The sequence below is a fragment of the Protomyctophum bolini genome (assembly GCF_963924005.1).
Source record: "Protomyctophum bolini genome assembly, chromosome: 5".
NCBI classification, from domain to species: domain Eukaryota; kingdom Metazoa; phylum Chordata; class Actinopteri; order Myctophiformes; family Myctophidae; genus Protomyctophum; species Protomyctophum bolini.
In genome coordinates this window covers 34750973-34778570 of record NC_137866.1, presented here as the reverse complement: position 1 = coordinate 34778570, position 27598 = coordinate 34750973, and the positions used below count along the sequence as shown (strand labels likewise).

General features: G+C 44.2%; 2 protein-coding genes across 3 annotated transcripts in view; both read left to right on the top strand.

Moving 5' to 3' along the window:
* The window catches only part of plch2a (phospholipase C, eta 2a), a 160226-nt gene extending 151451 nt beyond the window's left edge, over window positions 1-8775 (top strand). For both annotated transcript variants that reach the window (XM_080764057.1, XM_080764058.1), the window contains 2 exons: window positions 2458-2803; window positions 5926-8775. In XM_080764057.1, coding sequence (XP_080620183.1) covers window positions 2458-2803; window positions 5926-7604 — 2025 coding nt within the window. In that variant the 3' untranslated portion in view covers window positions 7605-8775. The remainder of the gene's footprint in view (window positions 1-2457; window positions 2804-5925) is intronic.
* A 4225-nt stretch (window positions 8776-13000) lies between these two features.
* LOC308315260 (glutamate receptor U1) lies at window positions 13001-22763 on the top strand. Its single transcript, XM_080763142.1, has 10 exons — window positions 13001-13036; window positions 13223-13296; window positions 16763-16794; window positions 16925-17104; window positions 17993-18216; window positions 18974-19071; window positions 19586-19806; window positions 20559-20778; window positions 21426-21676; window positions 22462-22763. Exons 1-10 carry the CDS (start codon window positions 13026-13028, stop codon window positions 22558-22560), a joined length of 1410 nt encoding a protein of 469 aa, XP_080619268.1. The 5' UTR covers window positions 13001-13025; the 3' UTR covers window positions 22561-22763.
* Window positions 22764-27598: the final 4835 nt, after the last annotated feature.

The following is a 27598-nucleotide window of genomic DNA, read 5'->3' as shown; positions in this document are numbered from 1 at the left end:
GCACATGCCCCCTCTCCCTTCGTTTTACCCACCCCTCTCTCCCACTTCACTCCAGTGATGTGACCCCTTTTACCCTTGCGTGGACTGGCCGCAATCATTGGGCGGGAGAAACAAACAAACAAAACAAAAAAGGTCAACTCATGCATCACATGAGTTGCGAACATGACTCGCCCGCATCTTCATTGACCCTCCCAAAGTAGATCCAATGTCACTAACCTGCACCAATCAAGGCCTTTACAGAGGATGAGAAAAAGAGCGAGTGAGAGAGATTGTTGTTGGGGGTGGGGCCTGGTCAGGGAATGATACTGGCTACAGTGACTTTTGTCTATTTTTTGCAGAGTGGATTTTTTTCCCCCCTTGACTCAGGGCATTTGTTTTTCCAGCACGCTGCACTGCAGGGGTATACAATTCCAGTGCCTTTGAGGACACCTCTTGCCCTGCCGTTAATCATCTTTTTTTCTCGTTTATTTTGTAACTTTTTTGGTCCCTAGGAAGAGGAAAGTGGAGAGAACTTTTGGTAGTATAGAGTCTGTCGGTAGATTGTTGCAAGAGGAGAGGGCTTCGATTGCACAACATATCACAACGCTCCTATTTTCATGTTATTGAAAATCTTTTTTTGCCCATATTGACATGCTCAAAATAGGGTTGAAAGTTGTTAAAATAGCAGAAGATAGTTCATTACCCCTTCTATTGTTCTCTTATTTTGAGGTAGATATTAGAATACAGCATTTTGATTATTTCTAATAACAACTGTGCTCAGCATGTTACACAAATTCTGTCTTGTTTAACCACGTAATCCCTATACTTAGTTCACCGTTTTACCATGGGCCACACTAAATATCTTTGGCAAAAATAGCTGATTTACAAGCTTGCAACAAGTTGCAGCGTGACACATGACATTGTAAACTTGTAGATCTGCTATTCTCACCAAATGTCGCCACCAGAATAGCAATGCTAGTGTTATGCAGAGTTCTATTGAGGCAGTGTTCAGTGTTGCGCTAAAGGAATTTTGCCTATTCTTATTCTCTCAACCAAAGGCCTGCTTTCTTGTTTTTTGTATTTCTTGTCTTCTTTGTGTCTCTGTCTTCACTGTCTGGTGTTTTGTTGAATGAACGCACGGAGTAAAGAATCACGTAAATCACTACATAATACAGTTACAGTCTTTGATAGTCAGGTCAGCTTGGATCTACTTCTATGTACATCATTTTGACAAATGACATTGGGTTGCTGTGAAGTACATGCTTATAGGAAAGCTCATATTTATTTTGCTATCAAGCAGTTTGACCATATTCACAAGGTGGCCATTCCGCTCTTACTTCATACCGGGGTAGTGATTCTCAACCTTTTCTCAATGTCTGTATCTCTGCAACCCCAATTCTCACTGTAAAAACCCCAGTGTTCATTTCCTTCTGATAATGTTTTAAAGCCTTGCACATGCATAGGATGTTAAGTGAACCAAAACAGGCTTCCAAAACAAAACAAAAACCCAAAGCAAAGCAAAGTTTGCCTTCAGAATATTCACGTTACTCGAGTATGAACCAAGAGCAAAGCCAGCCAAACAAATATGGTCAGTGACAAAGATTCCCAAGTCGCGCTTCATGATCCAGCATTAAAACACATCTCCACGTATAGCTGGAGAAGCTTCTGGATCATTTCCAGACTACATTGTACAGTATTGCAGTTGTAGAAGTGCTATTGTTTGCCCTCTGTCATTTGCCTGACTGGCTGTCAAAGTGAGTGTCTGGTGGACATCATTATCATCGTCCCTAATGTTCTTCGATCCCCCAGCATTCACTCCTTCACTGTGCTCACTCGTTGTCACCACAATTCCTTGACATTAGTGTTATACCACCCTATTTCAACTGTCACAGAATATCTCTACACACACAAGTCCACATAGTCCAACATTGATCTTTATGAGAAGATGAGGTTGTATCTTGTATACACCTTCTGATGCTAGAAATAGCCTACGCATCTTTCCCTTCATGTTATTGAAGTTTGTTCTAGAGGCCAACATAGTCTGATGCTCATAATGTTTATTAAAAGTATTGTGTTTAGTTCATTTCATTACGCTAGCTACCTCTTGGTTTACTTGCAACTGCTTTCACCGCTACTTTGGATTTCCGAAAGCTTGCCACAGAGCATAACAAGTAGCATCGATTAGATGTCATGCTATATGGAGCATCATCTGATGTATTGCTACTGCAGATAACAGCGCTTGGATCAATTTGGGGTGATTTGTATCCAGTTTGAGCATGTCCTGTCCTGTTAATGTATTTCTGCAATAATGTTTGGACAAAGTCACTCACATTATGGCACTTTTTTCAAAATCAATGTTTCCCCTTCTGTATATAAATGACCATTGCTGTTCAGTATGTTGGTATATCTCAGTATCCATTGCTCTTCAGTCTGTTGGTATGTCTCAGTATTCATTGGTGTTCTCTGTCTCGTTGATAGGCCAAGGCGGCCAGCGGCATAAAAGGGCTGTTTCACAGAAACCCAAAGCAAGCTTCCCTCGACAGCCATGCTGCTGCACTGCACAGCCGTAAGCATCCGTTCGGCGCCCACCTCCTGCGCCGTACAGCCAGCGCGCCCACCAAGGGTCAGCCCAAAGTCCAGAAGGGCCTCCCCGAGATCGCCATCGACACCAAAGACTACAGCTCGGAGGGGGCTAGTGAGGACCGGGAGTCCAAGGACCAGGAAAGGGCCGCTGCTGCCACCACCTCCCAACAGCCCCCACCGCCGCCACACCGCCATAACGGGGTGGACACTAATGGGGCTCTCCACCCTGAGGAGGGAAAAGGTAAGATGCCACGCTTCCATCCTCGATGTCCCAACAGTGAGCCTCTGAAACGGGCCAACCGGCCCCGCTTCCAACATTTGCCCATCATGAAGCAGGGGGTGTTTGCCCGTGTGGCGTTTAAAAGCTCAGGCAGTGTAGGAATGTCTTCCGATTGCATGACGTGCGGGGTCGGCTCCGAGGGGAGTCCCGAGACTGGAAGGAAACGCCAGGCCGAGGGGAGGCAGGGGCACAAGACGGGAGAACAAGAGATACAGGAGAGCAAAGCCAGCGTCTCTTCCACCAACAAGCAGGTTCAGCCAGAGCCCATTCTAGCCAAACCCCAGCCCGTCGCTGCCCAGCCGGATGCCCAGCAGCCTCCGCCCCTGCCCCAGCTCAAGCCCGAGCCAGAGACCCACTTCCGTCACTCGCCCCAAGCTCTCTTCCAGCCCATCCCCTCACCCACACCGAAAGCCCGGCAGACCCTGGGGCCCCACCACGACCGCCCCCGCCCCGACCCGTCAGAGAGGAACGCCCGCTCCTGCAGCGTGCCTCGCCGTCGCTTCGCCAGTAACACCGTCACGCCGTCGCCGACTCTCACTCCTCACTGCAGGAGTAGTCTCCTTCCGCGGCATGCTCCGCCCCCCAGCTACGGCGCCGCTTGTGGCTTAGCCCCCGACCCGGTCACGGACGGCCTTTCACTCAGTGACACCAGCAGCTGCGAAAGCCTGAGCGGGTGGGAGTCTCCCCCAATGCTGCCATGCTCTGTCCTGGACAGCCGCAAGAGGGCCGTGGGCACTCTGCAGCGGGAGATGAACGCCCTGTTTGCCCAGAAAATGGACGAGCTGCGCTCTAAGTCCCCCATGATCTTTGCTGGTAAGATGGAACCAACTCGCACTTCATTTATACTCTGGCACTCGCCGATGTCACATGGCGAAAATAGCTGATCTACAAGCTCACAACGTGTCGCATGCGACATGCTGAGAGCTGAAAGATCGTCCATTTTCTGCACATGACACCGCTGTTTAACAAAGTATAAATTAGGCGTGAGCATTCCTCAGCTGTTCCCCATTACCTGTAGTAGCCATAGTGGGCGCATAACCCGCCAGTTAGACCCCCTAAACCCATAGGTTTTGTAGAATTGACCAGCATCCCTAGTTTAACAGTTTACTTTAATAGGCTACTACCTGAATAACTCATACCTTGTCAACCTAGACCTGATGATTTTAGCAAAACGTTATTACCATCCAGTAGTTTCTGCATCTTATTAATCCAAGTATTACCAATACCTAACTTCTACTGAGTCATGATGCTGCCTTACACTTGAAAAACAAAAGTCAACTCACTGTGTTTTGCTTATTTTCTTGCCTTGCAAATTCCTATATTAAATCCACTCTCATGCTTGACAGATGAAAGTAATGGTAAGTTTATAACTGGTGGCACTATCACTCTAAAAAAAGAAAATATATATATATAACAAAAAATCTAAGTCATCAATCTCCTGGATTCAGTAATGTTCCCCGCCCTGCATTTCCTAGAACACGTTTCACAACCTGGAACATTCAAGTCAGTCCAAGTGTTCTTTCTGCAGCTGTTCTTCTGACAGCTACAAACCAGGCTGTTCTTTTTTCAATGTGAATGATTAAGTAAAATGCAGTTACTTTTAGACAAAGCCGTGTTGGGTAACTTTAGAATTGGATTTGGGGATTCTCTTTATGAACATGCTTTCTTTCTCTCTGTGTAGTGCTCTCTTCTCCTCTCTCCTTTGTTCCTTTGTTCCTCTCTCCCTCTGTTCCGATGGCGCTAAACTTTCCTCTTTCCTTCTGTCCCTTTTGCACGCTCGCTCTGTTCCTAGTGCAGAATTGAGGGGATGACCAGAGCCAGGTAAACAGAACCCTTGAATGAATCCTATCTGCACTATGATGGTGTCATTCGCCAGAAATAGCAGATATACAAGCTCTGAGATTGTAGATTTGCTATTTTTCCGCATATGAATGTATGAATGACGCACCGCCCTTCACCGTTCTTTTGTCTGCCTGCATGATCTCATCGCCCTCATCTCACCACCCTGCTCTGTTACCCACTAAAATCCAGAGTGTTCATTCACACAGAGTGTAAAAAGAAATCACACCTGTGTGAACAGAGCGGTGCAGGCTGCTCAACAACTCTGCTGGCTGGCTGCAGTTGTAGTTATAGTGCTCAGTGTGAATGGCCCTTTGGGGCCTAAAGGGTGACCTAAAGTGGCACTGTTGAGCTGCCTAAAGTTTAGGCTGCTCAACAGTGCCACTTTAGGTCACCCAGCGGTATTGCAGCTGTTGAGGCCTTGTACTCAGACATACATACAGACATACACATTCGGTTCACTCATTGGAACATAACTGTAAGGGCCTATTTTTGAGGGGCCCTAGCCCCTCCTATATACAGCTTTTGTCCCCACAAAATGTCCACAACACAAACTAAATGCCATTGACAATGAAGGGAACATTTACCTCATCTTATCCCCACACGTCTCATATTCAATTAGGTCAAATGTCTGCCAAATATGACGTAAATGTGTGGCAACAGGCATTCTGATTGGCCAGTATGAGATGATGCATGATGATGTACTATGATAAGAGCGCCCCTCACTTCACACGGGTGTGATTCTTTTATTCTCTAGAGTTATTTGGTTTTTACTGTGGACAGATGGGATTCAGTATCCACATTTCGCCCAGATGTCTGCTACTCTACACACCTGCACTAATGTGAGATAAAATCAGTGTTCACTTTGGCTTGTCCTTTCTCATTGGTGCATAGGGGAGCAGTGACAAAGGCACAGAGCCACACAGGGATGGTCCCTGCAGAGATGCTGTGATTAATGTTTGGCCTCTGTGTTGCTGAACCACATAGTAAATATTAGTAATGCACAAAACGTACCTGACGCAGTTATAGGAAGAGCAAGCTAAAGAGAAAATAATACCATGTTATCAGACTATTTTCCGGTTGTAAAAAAGCAACAATAAATGCTGTAATGTTCACTTTCGTGTATTTCGTACAGTATCACATATCCTATATTCGTCTATTTTGCACAAAACACATTCTTGCCATCTGGGGATTTGACTTTTTTTTAACATCCCTTGCTTTTTTCCCCCTCTTTCTTTCTGCAGACTGTCCCACAGTGCGGAGACTTGCTCCCCCTCTTCCACTACTCGCACCGATCACTGAAGAAACCAGGGACCGACGTCTTGTACACTCCGTCTCCACCCCGCCAGAAGACCTGTCCTCACCTCACCCCCCATTAGTAACATTGCACTCACCATCCACAGCAATAATCACCACCGCAACATCCCCACTAACTGCACCCGCAAATGGGCCGGCGGCCAGTCCTGTCAAAGTGAGGGGAGAGCCTAAGAAATCCCCTTCATTACCTGTGGCCATTCTTCCCCCTCAGGGGCCGGCCTCTAAAACTGTTCCGACACAGTGTAGCCAAGATCCCTGGGTCAGCAACGGCCCTCCATCGTCCACGGAGCACGCGCCAAACCCAAAGCAAGCCCAGCAGACTCAGACGGACCAAAACATGGATAAAGTAGAGTCTAAAGCAGTGTCCTCCCAGCCTCCTGCCCCGGCACTTCCCACTCAACCCCCCCTCGCCGCCATCACTCAGAGAACGCCCGTCAGGCGAGCGCTCTTCAACACCCCGATGCCACATCATGTGCCCGTACGGAGGACCAAAAGCGAGGGACAGGTCCAGGCGGCGGCGGCCGCGCACGGTGAGTCGGCGGTGCCGGAGGTGTGCACCGACGCCACGATGAACGACCGCCTGTGGAGCAAGCTGGAGCCGGGCAGCCACAGAGACAGCGTGTCATCGTCCTCTAGCATCTCGTCCAACGACACCGTCATCGACCTCTCCCTGCCCAACCTGGTCCGGAAGAGCCTCACCAGCCTGCCCATGAGCGGGACCTCCGAACCGCCGTGGGTGAACCGCCCTCGTTCAGCCATAGTTTCCTACGATGCCCCGCGGACGGTCAGCAAGAGCAAGTCCAACCCCAACCTCCGGCAGGGGGACCCTCCGGAGGACGAGCTGCAGAGCCGGCCTCTGGGCGTGCCACGGGAAGACGCCCTGGACTCGCCCAGCAGAACGGCGCAGCGGAGACACACCTGGAGCCGTCTCTACATGGAGGGGCTGAAGCAGTCCTCCGCCGCCACGTCCTTGGCCAGGAGGCCTCCCGTGGCCCCTGTGGCCCCCTCCACCTCCTCCATGTCCAAAAGCCTGGGGGACCTGACGTCAGACGACATCGCCTGCAACTTCGACAGCAAGTACCGCAGCATCAGCCGCAGCTTCATCGTCAGGCCCACCCGAGAGCAGCTCCGCCGGGGCAGCCCGCATAAGTCGCGTCCACCCAGCGACCTCACAGAGCAGCTACGGAGGTTGACGGATGTGGAGCCCTTGACGGCCAGCGACTTTTCCCCTAGGACGACACACACGGAGCCCCGGAAGGAGGTGGTCGTCATGGATGAGCCCCCGCTGCGGCGGACGTCCTCACGGAGCCAAAGCAGAGTGCGCTACATTGCTAACAGAGCCAAGCAGGCTCAAGAGAGGCAGAGGCTGCAGGGCCTGGCCCAGGGCAGGAACACAAGCGTTGGCGGTAGCATTAGCAGCAGCGATAGCGCCAGCCCCATTGAGGAGCGAGGGAACCCAGAGGGGGCATGTTGCGTGGCCCGTAGCCCCTGCTCTAGCCTGGACCTGCTGAGTCAGCTGGTCCCCGTGGGATCTCCGTCCCCCCGACAGCCCCAGTCCTCCCCAGACCCCGAAAACAACGAAGTCTTTTTCATGCTCAAGCTCTAAGAACTGACAGATTGTCTTGGAACTGAGCGTGAGAGACGCTGACAAAAAAAAAGACACTCATTTGAAATTCCATCCAGTTTGTTCACAACTAGAAAGTGCTTTAAGCCTGTTGCTGAAACTGGTTTACAGCACCCAGAATATTTCTACATGTTCCAGAAAACTGTCCTGCTGAATTGGTTCTTCTTATATGATAAAAGATGAATATGCTCACAAAAGAAATCATTTTTAACTAAACCAATGTCGCACAGAAAGTCTCTCAAAACTATAGGTATAGTAGCGGAGAGCAACTATTATAAAAGTATCCGTTTTAACACTGTTTTCCGTTTGCACCAAATGTTAAATAATTGCTAGAATGTATTTAGTTCCCCAGTTTTTATATGCCTGTTTTTAAGTTCATAGTGACTTATTCTTGTTTGAATAGTCATTAACAGTAACAAAAGATTATTAGACGACTGAATTTAAAATGAAACCAGTTTTTTTATATAATATGCTATACGTTTAATTCATTTTAAATCTAGATTGGTATTTTCTGTTCATACAGTACTTGAACATCAGTAGCACAGCCAAGTGCTAGCAATATTTTGAAAAATACATTGTATCATATTAAAGATCATATTGATGGCTTTGTTTGTTTTTAACTAAAAGCGAGAGGGCTTGTCCCATGTTTTTGCTGCAGAAATAGGATAAAATCATTCCTAGAATGCAGGTCTTTTAATTGTCCCTACTCTTTGTGTAGTGAATACCTTGTAATTTGACCAAGCTGCCAATATTTCCATTAACTCGATCACCGAGGCATGTTATTCCAACAAGATGATATGATTACTTTAAAGTGGTGGTAGAGTAGACACAATTTAGCATACAATGTTATGTTTTACCCTTTTATGTTGACTGCATGTCTTTTATGCACTGTAATATTTATCCCAAGGATCTGTTTTTTATTTTACAAAGAGTTTTTATATGAAGATTTGTTAATATTTTGAACCTCCGTTCCAGTTGTCACATACAGTACGCATCATGTCTGGATCCCAGTTTCCATTGGTCAGTGGTACTCAAACGAGATGGGAATGATTCATATCAAAGCACGTTTATTTGTAGGTCTATGTTTGCACTGCAGTGCCAGTTCTTTGTGCAACACTTTAGGGAAGATATTTAATTCAAACTACGTGTAATAATGACCTGAATAAATCTCTTAACTGAACCCTTCAGCTCTATATGGCTCATTAATTTAGTTTACTCTGCTCTCATTGACCAATAAGTGTCACTTGTCTCAGTGTTTAAAAGACAAATAGTTAACAATCCAGGCGTCCAGTGGAAGTAAGCCTTACACGAGTTGACATGTAAAAGCCATTGGCCTTGGTGTTGGCAACGGTCTGACCGTTGCTCTAATTACGGTCTCTGCTTGCGGCTGTGTTTACCAGCCGTCAACTCACTCAACCTCTCTGGCACAAATCTCAAGACCCCCTGCGGGGAGAGAGAATGGCCGCAACAATTACTTAAGGTTGCACAACAGATTACATGCTCAGTCAGTTGTTACAGGAGAGAAAAACATCTTTTCAGAAGCGCTTGCCCCCCCCTCCGAGACTGGAGTGCACAGGAATTATGCTACAAAACAACTTGTGCTTGAATAAACTTGAATAAACAGCCCCCAGATATACTATACTATTAATGACAGTCATAATTAAATGTGAGAAGTTGCATAAGCACATATGGTTTATTTTTCTCTTTTGACATGTCAATCAAAGGCCTAGTCATTGTCAAGTCTGGTTTCCAAGGTGATGGGCCTCCTCTGGTGAGCTGTCACAGGCTGCCAGGCCTCTTCCTCGGTCCTGAGAGACTTCTGAAGCACAACATGCTCATTTTACTGCCATAGACCTGCCCCCGCTGTCCCACACAAACACAAAAGATATGGCTTCATTGAGATTCTGGGCTCGCCCTAAGTCCCCCTTAAAGCCGTATTTATCTACACAGTTTGGCACAGCTTGGCCCCTTCAACCAAAATCTTGAGCCCTGGTGAACACTTTGGAGCCGACGGAATACTTTTGTCGCCAACAAAGGAGTGAAAACAACTCTCACTGTGGAAATGCGGCCCAGCCGCTGCTTGTTTTTGAAGTCTTTCTGAGGAAGACATACATTTATAGAGTCACAGTCAATAAGCTTCATGGCTCATGCTCGAACTTGTAAGGGTCTTTAGTTGGCATGAGAAAGGACGGTACACTATAAACGTATCGTATAGTAACTGACATAAATATATATTACTCACTGTTAATAATATGTATTATATATGTAAGGACAGTTGGTCTTTGCGGGAGTTTTTGGCACAAAATGGAGGTTATTATCTCACACGCCTCTATAAGCCTGCTTCTTTTTGCAGTGAACACATACCCTTTCTCTTCCCATCAGCTCTGAAGTTGTCGCTAAGGTTCAGTGAGGAAACAAAATCTGTGCCAGGTTTGGCCCCTTCACTACCACATATAGGCTACTATAAGAATATATAGTAGCTGGTGCTCCTACAAAGATAAATACTATAGTCACATTGTTTAAGCAGAAGGGGGGGATACTGTATACTCACCTCCAAGCTCATGTTTGGCACATTTAACAATTAACTTTACATTTTGGCCTGTAACTTTCTATCTGTCTCACAAACTAATTCAGATTTTCTATTGGATTTATTTTGAGTCTATGCAAATCTAATCTCCTTGCGCAGCCGGCCTGGGTATCGAATCCAACTCACGGCCATTTGCTGCATGTCATTCCCCTACCTCTCTCTTTCTAGGTTTCCTGTTTCACGTCAATGAAGTCAGAAACAGCCCCAAAAAAGAACCCCCTTTTTCTTTTTTACAATATTAAATTGACCAATAGGTCTATTTTCCATCATCTGTCTGTCCAGTCATAGTAAAACTACATTACATTAGATATTTGACACTGGGTAAAAAAGAAAGGTTACAAAATGTGTAGGATATAAAAAAGAAGAAGGGGGGGAAAGCGAATAATGTGTATAGCCTCATGTATACTGTGTGAGCTTTGACATGACTCATAACTCTGTAGAGCTAATATAATTAACTAACACAAGCAACACATCAGCTCTCAGCTGTAGCCAAATCTCCAGCACTTTGCACTTACATTCAGAACCTGCTGTTGCACAACTTTTGGAATGAAACAAATCAGTCGGCTCCATATATGGGCACAATTTATTTTTAATATTGCTGCCATTTTCTTTTTTTTTTAAGATATTTCTTTTGCGGCTTATGCCTTTTTGAAGGGACAGACAGTAGGCTGACAGGAAACAGGAGAGAGATGGGGGAAGACATGCAGTAAGGGCCGTGTCGGGCTCGGGAGTCGAACCCGCGGCACACTGCGACTGGATTACCAGTCGGGTGCCCAGACGGTTACGCCACCGCCTGGGCCATATTGCTGCCATTTTCAAATGTAAACACGGCTGCTGCCTGCTAATAACATTTGTGCATGTTTCATGTAGACTCTTACTGTATGTCAGCATCAGCATTGTCTGCTGTACCAACAAGGTACTGTAGTGCAGTGATACTCAACCTCAGGCCCGCGGGCCACATCAGGCCCGCGGGACCATTATGACTGGCCCACCAATGAAAATCTAAAAAAAAGAAGAAAAAAAAATCTGGAAAATGAAATAAAAATAAATAAATCTGAATGAAGTTATCTTTAATTACATTATTATAAGTAATACTATTAGAGTTGTACTATTACTCAAACGAAAATAAAAGCTTATATACTGTGTATCCCTATTCCCTGACATAATTTTATAGCTAAACGGACAGAATTCTATTTTATTTGAATGATGAAACCCAGCTGCCATTAATAGTTGTAAATGGAAATTGCGGAAATTGCGGAAATGGAAATTGCGGAAATGGTGGAAATGGAAATTGCGGAAATTGCGGAAATGCGGAAATGGAAATTGCGGAAATTGCGGAAATGGTAATTGCGGAAATTGCGGAAATGGTGGAAATGGAAATTGAGGAAATTGAGGAAATTGCGGAAATGGAAATTGCGGAAATTGCGGAAATGGTAATTGCGGAAATTGCTCTTCACTTATAGCTATCTATTTTCAGGTAGATTGTTTTATTTTACTCAGTCAGCCATATCACTACTCATTTTTTTTCATGAAAAAGGTCATAGCTGGGTAATCTATTTTCAGGCAAATTGTGTTTATTGTATTTTATTTTACGTTAAACAACTTGCTGGCTGGTAGGCAGGCAGACAGCTACTCGTAGACAGGCAGACAGACAGACAGCTACTCATGGAGAATTGGACAGGCAGGCAGTCAGACAGCTACTCATAGACAGGCAGACAGACAGCTACTCATGGAGAATTGGACAGGCAGGCAGACAGCTACTCATGGACAATTGGACAGGCAGGAAGGCAGACAGCTACTCATAGACAGACAGACAGCTACTCATGGACAATTGGACAGGCAGGAAGGCAGACAGCTACTCATAGACAGACAGACAGCTACTCATAGACAATTGGGCAGGCAGGCAGACAGCTACTCATAGACAGACAGACAGCTGCTCATGGACAATTGGACAGGCAGGAAGGCAGACAGCTACTCATAGACAGGCAGACAGACAGCTACTCATGGACAATTAGGCAGGCAGGCAGACAGCTACTCATAGACAGGCAGACAGACAGCTACTCATGGACAATTAGGCAGGCAGGCAGACAGCTACTCAGACAGGCAGGCAGACAGACAGCTACTCATGGACAATTGGACAGGCAGGCAGGCAGACAGCTACTCATAGACAGGCAGACAGTAAGACAGCTACTCATTGACAGACAGACAAATAACTACTCATGGACAGACAGACAGACAGGCAGGCAGGCAGGCAAAGAGCTACTCATGTTATGTTATTATAACAGCTACTCATGTTATGTGCAATAATTTGTGCAGTTATGGAAACAGCTCTTTGTGTTTATGCAAGAAAATGTAACACATTTATTTATTTACATATTGTGTGCATGCACATTGTACTTTGATACATTTTGCGGGAAAAAAAGCAATTTAAAGAGAGAAGTTATCAAGTATCATTAATGTCGTTACTTTATCTACTGGCCCCTGGCCCCTTGCCATTTTTGTAATGTGGCCCACAGGTAAATCTATTTGAGTATCCCTGCTGTAGTGTACCAGCGTTAGCTATGAAATAATGTAGTTATTGAAGGTAAAACTGATTTATAATTTTCTTAATATTTTACTATCATCAGGCACACAAACTTTCTCTAGGAACTGCTTTTTTTCTGGTTCATGACTCATCTTTCCCTCCTCAACCATACCCCAGCAGTCGCGGGGCCATTTTCTGTCTCCTCCCTCTAAACCCAGCCCTCATAAGCCCCCCCAACAGCTGTGATCTGTGCCGTCTTGCAGGAGTTCCATCAAAGCAAGCTCATTTACACATGCTACTGAGGTAAGGACACTGACACTAGTTATAGTATAACTTGTTTTCTTATTAAAGTCAGATGCAGACACAATATATGGCATAATATATCATTTTTTATTTAATATAGTTTGTAACAATCTTTATGAAAGGATGAAACTATTGAAAAGTCTGTTTGTGAGGATGTCAGAAGCTTACAGTACTGTGTATTTTCAGCTGGGTGATCATGGACAGTGGCACAGCATTTGGAGTATGCGTAGTTACGCTGCTTGTTGGTGTGTTGACTACAGGTAAGGATATTATTCATTAACCGTTCCTTGTATTGTATCTCTGAGTAAATGTATTTTTCCCTGTTCAGTCTGCATGTTGCACATCCCTTTCTACCAGTGGTGGAAAGTACATTTCAACAATTTGAAAATAGCCGATCTACAAGCTCACAATGTGTCATGATGCGACATGAGCTTGTAGATCTGCTATTTTCAGAAGATTTTTATACATTTTAAAACTTGTGAAATGAGACATTCTGCATAATGAGTACTTTTTAAGTACATTTTGATTTGACTTTTGTACTTTTACTGCAAGTAAATTCCGAGCTTTCACTTGTCACTGAGTATTCTACAGTGACCACGGTGTGTAGAACAGGGTTTTGTCTGTACGTCTGTCTCCTCAAATATACTGTAAACCAATCAGAGTTCATGCAACATCCATGACATCACGAAACGGCAGCAATGGCGGGTTAAGTGAAAGTCATGAAGAGTGTGACAGTTCAAAGATTTTTCTACTTTTTGTCTTTTCTAGTGAATCTTTTTGTTACACCAACATTAGTGTGAAGAACTTTTTATTAAATATCACTCCTCACTCACATGAGGCATAGACTGTCACCATGCTAGGACATCCATTGTACACAAGTAGGCAGCATAGTGATAGTGCAGGTGCAGCTTCACAACACTGTTCAAAAACACTGCAGCAGGGGCGGATTTAGGGATTTTTATACCCGTTTCAAACTGACATTGTGGAGCCCCTGCTCACCTATGTTGGCGTGTCATGCATTTCCCCGAGTTTGTGTGTTGTGCACTTTTGTGTATCCTCATTTCTGAGTTTAGGCCTATGACAGTGCTGATATGTTCTTTACAATACGCTCTGGGTTTTATGCTGCACATATTTACAAAGTTAAATTGATGTTAAAAGGTATAGTTTGTAGATTTTTTACTTTGCTTTGCTGTAGTCAGCAGCTGTGGAATTGCTGGACGCAGGCTTTTGGGATGTATTTAAAACAACCACCAGGGACTTATTTTAATGAATAAAACGCCTGATAAGCCTTAAGTCTTGCTATTGGCATGCCTGCTTTGTTTTCAAGTGATTATTTTAATTATTGCACAATCAGGGCATTAAGTAAAGTAAGCCAAAAAGAGTGCTTCCCAAAATTGCTTAGACTATTGTCTCAGCCAATCATAGCGAGATCATCTGGCTCAATTGGGCTTGGCGCCCATGCAACTTGTTTGGGACACGGATTTAACACTATCATCTGTATTGTAGTTGGGATAAGCTTTGCAGTTACATCTCTCCATCGGGAGAGGGAGACAATGACCATATAACATATGGATTGCCGCTTTAATGGGATCCCAAATTTCACTGGGATCAGAGCCACTTGCAATATTTCATAACAAAATAAAAATCCAATGGCACTGGCCCACAAATACAATGATTATAGCCAAACATGATTCACTGGTTGCAGAGCTTTTCAAAACATTTGTAGAAACATTATCACATGAACCTTAGCGTGACTAGCGTCCCTAGGCAACATTCTGCAAAAATAGCAAATCTAAAAGCTCACAAGTTACAACACCTTAGATTAGAACATAACGTGTTGTAAGCGTGAATCTGCTATTTTTGGTCGAAGAGATTTGGTGTAAAGGGAAAAGAATGAGGGGACCAAACTGAAGTGGTTGATGTTGTTTGCAATATAAATGCGTTTTTAGCTGTCCAATTATAAAGCCGCTGAAATACTTCATCTGCATCTGTTTTAATAATCTAGAATAGATCACAGACACATTTGTGTATTATTATTAATATATATAAGTGTTATATAAGTGGTCAAAACAAACATTTTCAATACATGAAAAAATATTTTTATCTTATCCTACAAGCCAGTTAAACTTGCTCTGAATGTAGGCCTATAGATACAAAGTAGGGATATACGTATTGTTCCCTGCTGCATTATCAACTGTTTTTTCAAAAGTGCACATTGTTGCAAATATTGGTTATTATTGGTTTGAGTGTCCTGTTTCTTATTTAGCGAGCACAAACTTCCTGCATTGGGCTTCCTATAGTGGCTCAGGGCCTGTTAAATTTGAAATGGATGAAACATTATTTCAATTCACCTACATATATTGCACTCAGCCATTTACTTTACTATTACTTTACTATTGATAGGTATAGATTAGACAGGAGACCACATCATCAGATTGTATGTCTTATTTTAAGGGCTAAAGTTTGGCCCACACCTTGAATACTATATATGATCTCCCATCCTTACATTCATGACTTCATTTTATAACTGCATGCTGTCAACAATTTTTTGCTCCAGTTAGCAACAATAATGGCTTTGGCATGTTGACACTATATGTGAATACAATGGGAAACAAACTCTAGGCCAGCCCTATATGTGGCCTGCAATAGCTCTTTTCTTTAGCCAATTGAAGCATCTTTTCCAGATCAGTCTGACATAACCCTTCCTAGGGGGTTCTGTATGAAAGTACTCCAACATCCCAGCATGCTCTGGCTGCCCTGTCGGAGGGGGTGCTCTCAAAGAATTTACGCGCTTCGACATCTGACTCTTCCCCCGTTGGCAACGGCAAGGGCCTACTGGAGTCCCGTCAAAGCGCGACGGGGGGCATCGTCTACTGTGGCAGCATCCCGTTTCTCACGAGGCGAGGGGAGCGCCTTGTTGCCTCAGGCCATAAAGGACTGTGATAAATCAATTAACCACGTGGGGTGGGGTGGCTCCGCATGTGTAGGCCGTGAACTGACAGGCATCTCCGCAGCTCCTAGGTCTTGCCATCTTCTCTAAAGGAGGCTGACAGAGTGTCATCATTTTTGTTATGGAGGAAGGAGGGCACCGCCTGGCACCTCCGCTGTCAACCCCTCCTCCCACCAACCCTGGCAGGGCATGTTAGGTCCTGGCCGGACACGCTGTTGAATGCCATTGGTCACAGTTCAGGGGCTAAAAAGAAAACAACTTTGAATGTCACGGATAAGTGTGTGACTTTACCGGACGAATACTGGGAGGGTTGGGGTAGAATGGTAGAAGGGGGCTGTGGAGAAAACCAAATACTATCATTGTACTATACTGTTTTTTTTGGTGGGTGTTTGCTCTCTTGAGGTTCAAGCATCCACTGCTTAGAGACACACTTGGGCTCATGAAAGGAAACCGCTAATTAACTGAAACGCAAGAAAGAAGTGGCTTACAGTAAAGTCTGATTTATACTGTGTTGTGTGCCAGCGTTGGGCACAGCGTTGTGCCAGCGTTGTGTCAGCGTTGGGCACCAAACACTCACAAGCACATAGAAAAGCTCACAAGCACATCCAAAAGCTCACAACGCACCAGACTGCATTGCATTTTTAGCCTGCATGTAGATCGGCTATTTTCTGTGCACGACACCAGCACACAACTATAACTATGGCATTTGTTCAGACAGAAGCCTGACCAGTTTGACAGCAATGAGAATCTAACAAGTGTTTCTCGTTGCATTGCAGACGCCAGGGAGTTAACCATCACCACAGTAATGGTATTCTCTTTCACTTTGTACAAAGCAAAACATTTCAAGGGGATTGTGTCAATTTTGAAATGGCTGCCTGCCAGCTTAAATAAACAAGGGTTTAATGAGGTGTTTTTGGTTTTATTGATTGGTGCCTCAGCAAGATCCATACACCATGTCGAGCGGCACTGAACTGGAAGGCTACTGCATTGACCTGCTCTTCGAGCTCTCCAAGACCATGGACTTCACGTACAAAGTCCGCCTGGTGAAGGACGGCCGCTATGGTGCGATGGACGCCAACGGCAACTGGAATGGGATGATCGGCGAGGTCATACGAGGGGTGAGTGCATTTGTTGGCTTCCAGCTGTATCATCTCGTCAGTGCTGTATGTGATACAGAGTGTACTATGTGCTATTTAATGTATTTACAGCACCTGGGGAGCAGTTACCATTTTAAAATACAAACACTACAAACATGATAGGCCTAAGTGCTTATTTTGTTAATATTTTGTTTAGAATAACCTCAGTTATTATTATCTTCGCCAGGCTGAAGGCATGGCCAAGACTATGATTTCGCCCCGTCCGTCTGTCCGTGTGTTCATGTGTGTCTGTCTGTAAGCAGCGAATCTCTGGCACCGATCAACGTGAAACTGTGCACTGCACACACACTCCCTGAGGCCAGAGCAGAACCTCTGCGCCACACCGTTCCTGTGTAATACTACCTGGCCAGGCTACCTAGAACACACAACCTCCCTCCCCCTCTCTTGTTCATCGAGCTCTGGTCTGATGTCAAACACAACAGCAACCGACTATAGCACTGGCGATCTGCGTTGATGTCGGCCGGGCTTGAGCATGTCCATATTAAGGAACAATCCGTACGCCTGGAGTGAACATCTAGTAAAATAAATCTACTAAATTCAACGTACACAACAAAAGAAACATCTGCACTCTCAAATACAAATTTATAGTCTTTAATGTTCCGCAGCAGCAGTAAATAAGGGACGCATTTCAGTGTTTTGTTGTGTACGCTGTGTAACTTTGCGCAGCTCTTAGCAGATTTTGTATTGGCCTGTACTTTCCTTGAACTGTACTTCAAACTGTTTTCCAATCAATCAATCAATCAATCAATCAATCAATCAATCAATCAATCAATCAATCAATCAATCAATCAATCAATCAATCAATCAGTGTGTACTGTACAGTATGTGACTGTTGTTATGCCATCACAGGAGGCTGACCTGGCCGTGGCGCCGCTGACCCTCACGGCAGCGCGAGAGCACGTGGTGGACATGACCACTCCGTTCATGCAGACGGGCCTCGGCTTCATCCTGCACAAGAACATGGCGGCCGAGGAGAGCCATTTCAGCTTCCTGTCACCCTTCTCCGGCGACATGTGGGTGGGCGTCCTCATCTCCTTCCTGCTCACCGGCCTCTGCATCTACGCGGTGGCCAGGTGAGGGCCCTGTGTGTGTGTGTGTGTGTGTAGCTAATTTGGTAAACCACTGGATCACAAGCCTGAATCCAGGTCCAGATTTGGAGTCATACGTCATAGACAATCGACATCATAGAAGACTCAGATCACATGCTGGCCATATTGTAATCCACATTGGAGCCACACCGCTCCCATGTGGATCCCGACCGATTATTTTATATTTCTTGTGTTACTAGGGGAATAAACCCACATAATGGTTTCACTGTCTTGTTTTTGTGATTATTTTCTCCCAATTTAGTTGTTGCCAATTCCCCCTGTGCGCTGTAGGTCCTGTCACTGTCACCCCCAACTGTTGGCATGCCTGTCAAAGCATATTATTCATATTCATCCACAGGGAGTTGCTCAATAACAGCTCCATAGAATTTCATGGAATTCGACACACATGTATGATCCAAGTCCCCAGACTGTATATGAGAATACATTGGAAGCAACAGTCATTCTTCCATAGATGTCCACTGGCGTCATACTATTATGTAACTTTTTTTCCCTCAAGTGCTACATATTTCTCTATAATCCATACACTTGATGACACTCGCAAATGTTCTAACACGTAAAAAATCTGAACAAATCCTGTCGACTACATTCTGTGTGAGAACTTTAACTGTTTGGTGTCTCCCTTAGTTTAGAAGTAAAATGCTCTTTGAATTCATTTGTAACTCTGAGAGTATACACTCCGGGAGTTACATTTCTTAACAATGTGTGTTCACATCTCTTCCAGGATCAGTCCGTGTGAGTGGGCCGGTCCCGACCTGGAGCAGCACAACTTTACTCTGCTGCACAGCTTCTGGTACATCACTGGAGCTCTCACCCTGCAAGGTGACACAGCACCTCGTACACGTTCAAACTTTAAAAGAACACACTCAGATTAGATACCGTATATTCAATCAAATTGAATGCAATAGCCAGTGTTGGCAAGTTAGTTACTCTGGAAGTGTCAAAAGTTAGTCTTCACTTTAAAATGAGAGAACTTGTTAGGCTACTTGGTATCAAAACACATTAGTTACGTTACTAATTGTATTACTTTCATTACCTGTATCCACCCTTCTACCCTGATCTACAATGCAAACCGTTTAGTCCTTTGTAGAACTGAATCCAATTTATTGGAACAAAAATGTAACCTCACAGGAGGAGTCATCAAGCCAACCAATCTGCCCAACCCTGAAAACAGACCCTTGAACAATTCATGACACAAGGACAATAGCACTCCCTCTCTGTACAGTCCTGGAGGAAAGCTATACGATTGCATTTGTTATCACCCCAAGGTTTTATTCATCTCAGTCTCAACTACTTGTCCTGTACACTGCATACTGTATCTTTGGCTTCCCACTAGGCACTGGTCCTCACCCTAAGGCCCTGTCTGGGCGCATAGTCAGCGCCATCTGGTGGGTGTTTGCAGTACTCCTGCTGGCCTGCTACTTCTCTAACTTCAATGCCATGCTGCACTCGAAAACCAACAAGCAGGTCCCCATCCAGAGCTTTGAGGACCTCGCCAACCAGGATGTCATAGAGTATGGGACGTTTGATAGCGGCTCCTCAAAGGCTTTCTTCAAGGTACAGCTATAGCTATTGTCACAGTCCATGTTCACTGTTCAACAATGGTTGCTTGCCTTCTAATGCCTGAAGTATTGAAGAGTGACTAGTTGTCTTAGGTCTTGGTTGCTTAATTGAAAAGCTAATATAGCTAAAATATCTTTGTCTGTGACACACTGTGAGCTTGTATAATACATTTTGAATAATTTAGATTAAAAACAACTGGACACCAGGGTTAATGGCTGCTGTTATATTGATATTAATAATGCTGATTGTTGTTATTATTATTATTATTATTATTATTACTACTACTACTACTCCATGGATAAAGCACCCCAAAATACACAAACAATGGTCTACTGATACTTACTGCGGCTGCCTAGCATATTTATTATTTACATGTGTTGAGTATCTGTCTCACTGCAAACTGTCAGCACATTCCACTGAAAACTATGGAAGCCCATTTCCAATTCTTCAATCCAAAAAAGGGAGTTTAAGGTTGGAATGGTTGGAAAACAACTCTCAATTCAAAACTTTCTACTTTTACCCAGTGGCAGAAATGGACTCCATAGAGATTTGTTGATTGGAAATAACTTTACCGACTTCATGACTTTTACTGAGTCGCAGAAATGGACTTCTGCAGAACTTTGTCGATTGGAAATAACTGAACTAGCTTCAGTGAACTATTGTTTGTATTAACCGAATAATGAAACCACTTTCAAGGACCGTCCTATATGGTGGCTCTATACATCTCAAACTTAACTCCATTCCAGAACTCCCTCGACCCCCTCTACCGTCGTATCTATGAGAAAATGGAGCGCAAGAAGACGTATGTGCCCAACATGGAGGAGGGTATTCGCCGTGCTAAGGAGGGTAACTTTGCCTTCATTGGAGAGTCTGTCTTCCTGGACCAGGCCGTGGCGCACCACTGCTCACTGACCCGCTCCCAGGAGGTCATCGCTATGAGAGGCTACACTATTGCAGCTAAGCTGGGTGAGGGAGTGCTATATATGGGCCTCTACGGGTGCATGTGTTTGGTCCGTACTAACAGTCCAACAGGCATTAGTCCGACACCCTATAACCCAAATCCTAACCTCACCCTAACCTCACTGGTAAGCCACCGGTGAGTTTTAACAGGCAAGTCACATGTCGGGAGCCACAGGTGAGTTTTAACCGGACACCGGCAACTCATGTCGGAAGCCACGTACGGGTCGAGTCTTAATCAGCCACGCATGTGTCGGACTAATGCCTGTCGGACTGTTAGTACATCGGACCAACGTATGTGCCCAGGCCTTCTATATCCAAGCAATACATTTTATGATCTGTACAAAATGTAGATTCAAACCCCTTCCCCCCCAACCACCACCATCACCATCACCTTTTTTGAAACAAAATAATTATTTAATGTTTTTTGGTAAAAAAACATATTCGCCTCTAATGACATGGCAAGGTTTAAAGTGATTACTGAATGTATGATTGCAGAAAGAAAATAAGTGTCTATAAGTGTTGATCGAAAATGGGAATGATAAAACACCCAGAATTGTAAGGCTAAATGTTAACGCTAGGGGTGACGTTTGCCATCCCCTCGAACCCCAAATGACGCCCCGCTATACTAACTCGCTCCCATCTTCTTCCATCAGGCTCTCCGCTGGTAAAGAATCTGACGCTGGCCGTCCTCCAGTTGTCTGAATCGGGCAGGCTGACGTACCTGAGGAACAAGTGGTGGTCCAACAGCTGTGTGGGGGCCAACGGTGCCCAGTCCTCCGAGGCCCTGGAGCCTCACGGCATGCAGGGCCTGTTCCTGCTGCTGGGCCTGGGCTTGGGCCTGGCCCTGCTGCTGGCCCTGGTCGAGCTGCTGGTCAAGGTCCGCAGCCGCGCCAAGGACAGCAAGGTACAAAAAGGCAGTGGTGGAAACAGTATACTCAACTGTTTTAATAATGCTGCAACACAGAAATACTCGGTTACAAGTAAAATAATTCAAAATGTACATGAGTAAAAGTATACAAAAGTATTGGCATCAAAATGTACTTAAAGTAGGCCTACTAAAAGTAAAAGTACTTATTGTGCAGAATGGCTCATTTCAAGTTTTCAAATGTATAAAGATCTTTTGAAAATAGCAGATCTACAAGATCTACAATAGCAGCTTGTAGATTGACTATTTTCAAATGGCCGAAATGTAATGCTGAAGTGATTAGTGTATTAGTGTTTAGTAATAATAATCTGAATCTATATGAATAACTAGTAACTAAAGTTTTCAAATAAATGTAGTGGAGTAAAAGTACAATATTTGGATCTGAGATGTAGTGGAGTAGAAGTAAAATAATTGGAAATACTCAAGTAAAGTACAAATACCTACATTTTTTACATAAGTACAGTATTTAAGTAAATGTAGGCCTATTCAAAAGTAGAAACCTTTAGTTTTTAATATCAATGCATTGCCGTATTGAAAATAATCAACATGCACGATTCTCCCTATTGATTGTAGTGCAACAAAAACACATTTCTCTTTGAAATGCAGTGGTGTGAAAGTCAAAGTATCCAAAAACACTCAAGTAAAGTACATGCAGATACTCAAAAGATCTACAGTACTGTACAGTATACTCATGTACAAATGTCTTAGTTATTGTCTACCACCGTGCTTGATGCGTTTCTTCTTTTCCGTCACTGTGTTTGCAGAAATCGTGCTGCTCAACGTTGACGACAGAGCTAGGCCGACGGTTTGGGAGCAGCGGAGAGACAGCGGACCAAGAGACCTCAGACAAAAGCAAAGCTTAAGGTTTACATTCCACCATAGTGTCAGAGAGGGCAATACACTGTGACTGTATGTGTGAAAACTCCAATGACTGCAAGTAGAAAGTACAACTCATTATGTTTCATTAGCAGTAAGAACCAGTATGTGCGTTCAACAGCTTTCTTTTTCATGATTGTTACAAAGTGTATAAGACACTATTTGTGGTTAGTGTCCAGGAACAGTAGTATAGGAGCACTAATAATAATATAATATCATATTTAATAAATAATAAACAGTGGTGGCATTGCAATGTCTGTACTACATAGTACAAGACCAACTTGGAAGGTAATGCATTATACTAATCCTACTCTGAATGAATTTTGTACTAAATGTTTATTTTTGTTTTAATACCATTGTTTGACTGTAAGCACATTTTCTCCCAAATAAATTCCTAGATATCCCAAATTCTCTCTCGTCTCAAAGTATTTATTAGTATTTATTCTTTGCATTGCAATTAAAAGGGTTGTGTGTATTTAACCACTTAAACACTATTACTTTGTTTGGGGGGGGGGGGGGGGGGGGGGGAATTGGACTATCACCACAAAAATGTGCATGGTATGCCTAGCTGTTGTGCTTTAAAATTATACAATAATTATCACTACGGCAGCCATTTAGAATTTCCCAGATTATTCATTTCAATAAACTAGACTGGTGCCCGGCTGTAGAGCACGATGAAGTTGGAGATCCATGACCCACCCGGCTATACAATACCCGTTGTACCCGTTCCACCCATCTGTCTGTGTCCCTTTTATGCCCATATATGGAGATTTCTGTATCTAATATAATATAATATAATATAATATAATATAATATAATATAATATAATATAATATAATATAATATATCATATCATATAATATCATATCTAGGTATACTGTATGTCTATCTGTGTAAGGCATGCCCAAATATGGAGCGTTGTGATGTCAGCTCCATATGGACTCTGGGCAGGGGCCCTGTCCAGAGCCCGTGGCAGTTCTGGACAACTGTGGGTCCGACCGCCAGACAGACAGAGACATGGTGCATTGGACTAAAGGGCATGTTCTAATGTAACAAAAACACAACTCAATATATTTTAGGTGATTACACTAATGGAAATACAGTCAGTATGAATAATATACAACAGTATGATGTTTGTGATGGTGATGATGATTGATGCGGTTATATTAATTATTTTTCTATGGATAGTTGACATTTCAAATAGTTACCGGTATATGCTTTCTCTTTCATTCTTATAACTTTATTTCAGAAAAGCACAGATACAAAACAGACTAACAACAGATATCCTGCTGTGCCAGACTCTTTCATTATTATGCCACCTGAAGTTTTTTCATTTTCATGTTGAGATATTATATATATATCACTATTGTGCCACGGTGCCACCCGAGGGCAAACTTACTGTATAGTTTAGTTTGGTATTATTATAAAAAAAAGTATAAAGGTTAACTCCGGACTTTCCTTTGCGCGCAGTTTAACACTGCGGCTCTTGCTCTCGGTCCGATCCATGAAATCCAGTGCCATGAATTCCGTATATCCAGTCTGTCGTTCACGCAGTCGCTCTCAAAAGTAAACAGATGCTCGACTGCTTCGTAGCCGCCAATTTTAAAAGGATCTAAAGCTGAAGCGTGATCACTTGTCTTTAATAACAATTATGTAATGTTAATCTGCTTTGGTCCGTAAGGAAAGCGTGACTGAAACTCGATCACCTCGGCTCACAGTTGGATAACTTTGCACAAACAACCAGTCCAGAAGTAACCTCACCTCACCAGGCTTTCCACCACAGTCCAGAAGCCAAGGGGAAATGCTACTTCCTTGCCATTTAGGAACCTACCAGCAGAAATATGGAGGTCGGTTTAGCGTCACCATCATCCAACCTAAAAAGCAACTGAAACCACGGTCAACGGCAACGGGTCAACTTGGTCAAGACTCAAGACATGTGGAAGTCAGCACAGTCCACAGCAGCACCGTGGCGGTTCAACACTATAGCCACACAGCCCATCTCCACGAGGTAGGACTTTTAAATATTATTTATTGATAGCGGTCAGCTATGATTATGAATTCACAATTGTTGTAATTTGTAAGGTGGTTCGTTCCGTCCGAACACACGTGTCATTTGTGTTTTACAGCGAATGTAGCCTACTGTTCCGAAATGTTTTCTCGGATAATGGCCGAAAATATACTGTTTTAGGCAACATTTTGCTGAATCCTAGTGTATTTGTTTTTCTTTTGAGTGAAATAAACAAACAAACAATACACCTCCTGCCAAATCTAGCCCGGTTGACCACTCCCCCAATCGGTGTTGTGTTGAGTGTGTGACGTCAGACGCGCTCCCACTGTGACGTCCTGCGCAAATCGGTGTTGCCATGGCAACACGTTTTGTTTATAGTGTGTCAGAGTGACGTCAGACCAACTCTGTGCGGCCTACAGTATTTAAACCCAAGTGATGTAGGCATTTACACATTGAGAGAGAAATGGGAGCAGAAATGTTGAGCTGGTCGTTGCAACTGAAGAGAGGACCAAGTAGATGTGGTCATGCTGCTGTGGCAGTTAGGCGCAAGGTGTACTGCTTTGGAAGCGACTATTTCATGGAGACCCACATGGGTCAGATTGAGGTGCGCGTCTTCTGCACAGTGCGCCTGATATGGATGACGTTGCCCCCAGTGACGGCTACAAGAGAAGAAAGTCCCCCCTCAGTGCGCTGGTGCCACACAGCCGTGCGGATAGACAATATCATCTACATCTGGGGGGGCATTACTAAGACGTCAAGGTACTGCAACGTGCTTTATGCATTTGATGTCAACACCTATACTTGGTTCAAGCCCAAGACTACGGGGACCGTTCCAGAGGCAAGGATCGACCACTCAGCCTGTGTCTTGGGGAAGGCCATGTATATCTTTGGAGGATTTAACAAGCAGACTGGACGTACCAATGACATCCACAAGTTGGACACCACCACGATGGTCTGGTCTTTAATCGACGCCGGAGGCACACCGCCACCTGTCTCAGAACATCGCTTTTCCAGCATCTCCACACCCGTTTCAGAATATCATTCTGCCACCATCATCGGGACAAAAATGTTTGTATTTGGCGGCCATGGCAACCAGGTCAGCGACCAGCACAACATCTGTGTGTTTGACACGGAGACCAACCTCTGGCTGAGCACGCCTTCTGCACGTTTTCTTCGAGAAGAAGAAAGCAAGGGTAGTTCTGTCTTCGCCTACGACGGAGATCATTCAGCTTTCGCCTACAATGGTGAGCTGTACATATTTGGTGGCCGCAGCTTTCTCCTGGATCATCAGACCTTCAATGTTTTGTGGAAATTCAATCCAGAGACCCTCGACTGGAAGAAGGTTGAGCCCAAGGGGGAAGGCCCGTGCATGATGTCTAGGATGTGCTGTTGTGTGGTGAGAGATCGTGTCATCTTCTTTGGAGGATACACGCTCCATGATGTCCACAACCTGTACATGTTAGACCTAGGTCCTGGCAGGACTAAAAAAAGAAAAGGGAAAATTGATGAGCCCGCTGACCAGAAAGAAAGAAAAAACAGCGAGTTCACTAAAAAAAGTAAAATTGATGAAACTGCTGAAAAAAAGAGAAAAAACAGGGAGTCCACTAAAAAAAGGAAAATTGATGAACCCGCTGAAAAAAAGAGAAAAAACAGCGAGTCCACTAAAAGGAAAATCGATGAACCCGCTGAAAAAAAGAGAAAAAACAGCGAGTCCACTAAAAGGAAAATCGATGAACCCGCTGAAAAAAAGAGAAAAAACAGTGAGTCCACTAAAAAAGGAAAATTGGTGAACCCGCTGAAAAAAAGAGAAAAAACAGAGAGTCCACTAAAAAAAGGAAAGGGAAAATCAATGAGCTTGCTGACAAAAAAAGAGAAAACAGCGAGTTCACAAAAAAAAAGAAAATCACACCCGTGTGAAGTGAGTGGTACAACTCCGTGTGGGGCTCCCCGCCCCGGGGGGTCCCCGGAAGTTCTAGACCCACAGGTCCATGGCCAGGGTGCTGGCCTGGTTCCGGCGAGCCGCCCCACGTACGAAACGGTAGAGAAATGACTCAGTTACCGACCATGTGGGGGTCCCTCTAATGTACCCTGTATACTGTACTGTCAGTGTACTGTGCCACACCCAAAATCATCATATATATATAGTTAATATGTGCGTGTGTGTTAGGTTGCGCACGGGTAGTGAAAAACAACCATGCTGTTTTCGTGCTCATACCCACCCAGCCACCCAGCTACCCACACACATAGCTCCGTAAGGGAGTGGTTCCACTCAAAAAGGAAAATCGATGAGCCCGCTGAAAAGAAGAGAAAAAACAGCGAGCCCACTAGCAGAAACAAAATAAGATATTTGGCGCTGAAAATTTCCAGCACTAGCAGTGTGTGAGATTAGACAAAGTTGGACTGACGACGACACAGGGATCCAAACATTTTGGGAACATACAATAATAATAGCCTACATGCAATAGATATACAGTATGTACAGACAGACCAGATGGACACTGTTCTACCAACAGTATATCCTAATTGAATTCAAATTTCAATGAAATCCTATATAGTAGCCTACCAAAATCACAAAGTTGTCTCAGGGCACTACAATGAGCAAGCATTTGGCATTGCTGACAGTTTTGGAAAGAGGGATAGAGTGGAGCTCGGTGACCCATGGAAAGCCCTCCAACAACCAATTGTTAAGAGTGTATGCGCTCAAGAGCGTGTCTGCCTCTGGGACCAAAACTAGGAGACTGTTCCACATTTGAGTAGTCTTAAAGCATCTGCCTGCCATTCTTCTTGTATACTGTATATTATTGGAATTAGAAATAGTAAATCTTCAGTACATACATAGTGGTGGGTGTGTACACTGCAGGTCTTCTTCCAGCAGGCTGAGCTGACCATTAGGTCATTTCAAATAGTATTTTGTATTTTATAGGGAGCCCAGTGATGTAAATATGTTTTCAATGTAATGAGTCCCGGGATGCAGGTATGGTCTTTTACATGAGTCCCAGGGACATTTTATGAGTCCC

Excerpts from the sequence above, each read along its gene's own strand:
- LOC308315260 (XM_080763142.1), top strand. Across the intron at positions 16,795-16,924 it reads TAACCATCACCACAGTAATG|CAAGATCCATACACCATGTC; the intron begins GTATTCTCTTTC and ends TTGGTGCCTCAG. Across the intron at positions 17,105-17,992 it reads TCGGCGAGGTCATACGAGGG|GAGGCTGACCTGGCCGTGGC; the intron begins GTGAGTGCATTT and ends ATGCCATCACAG.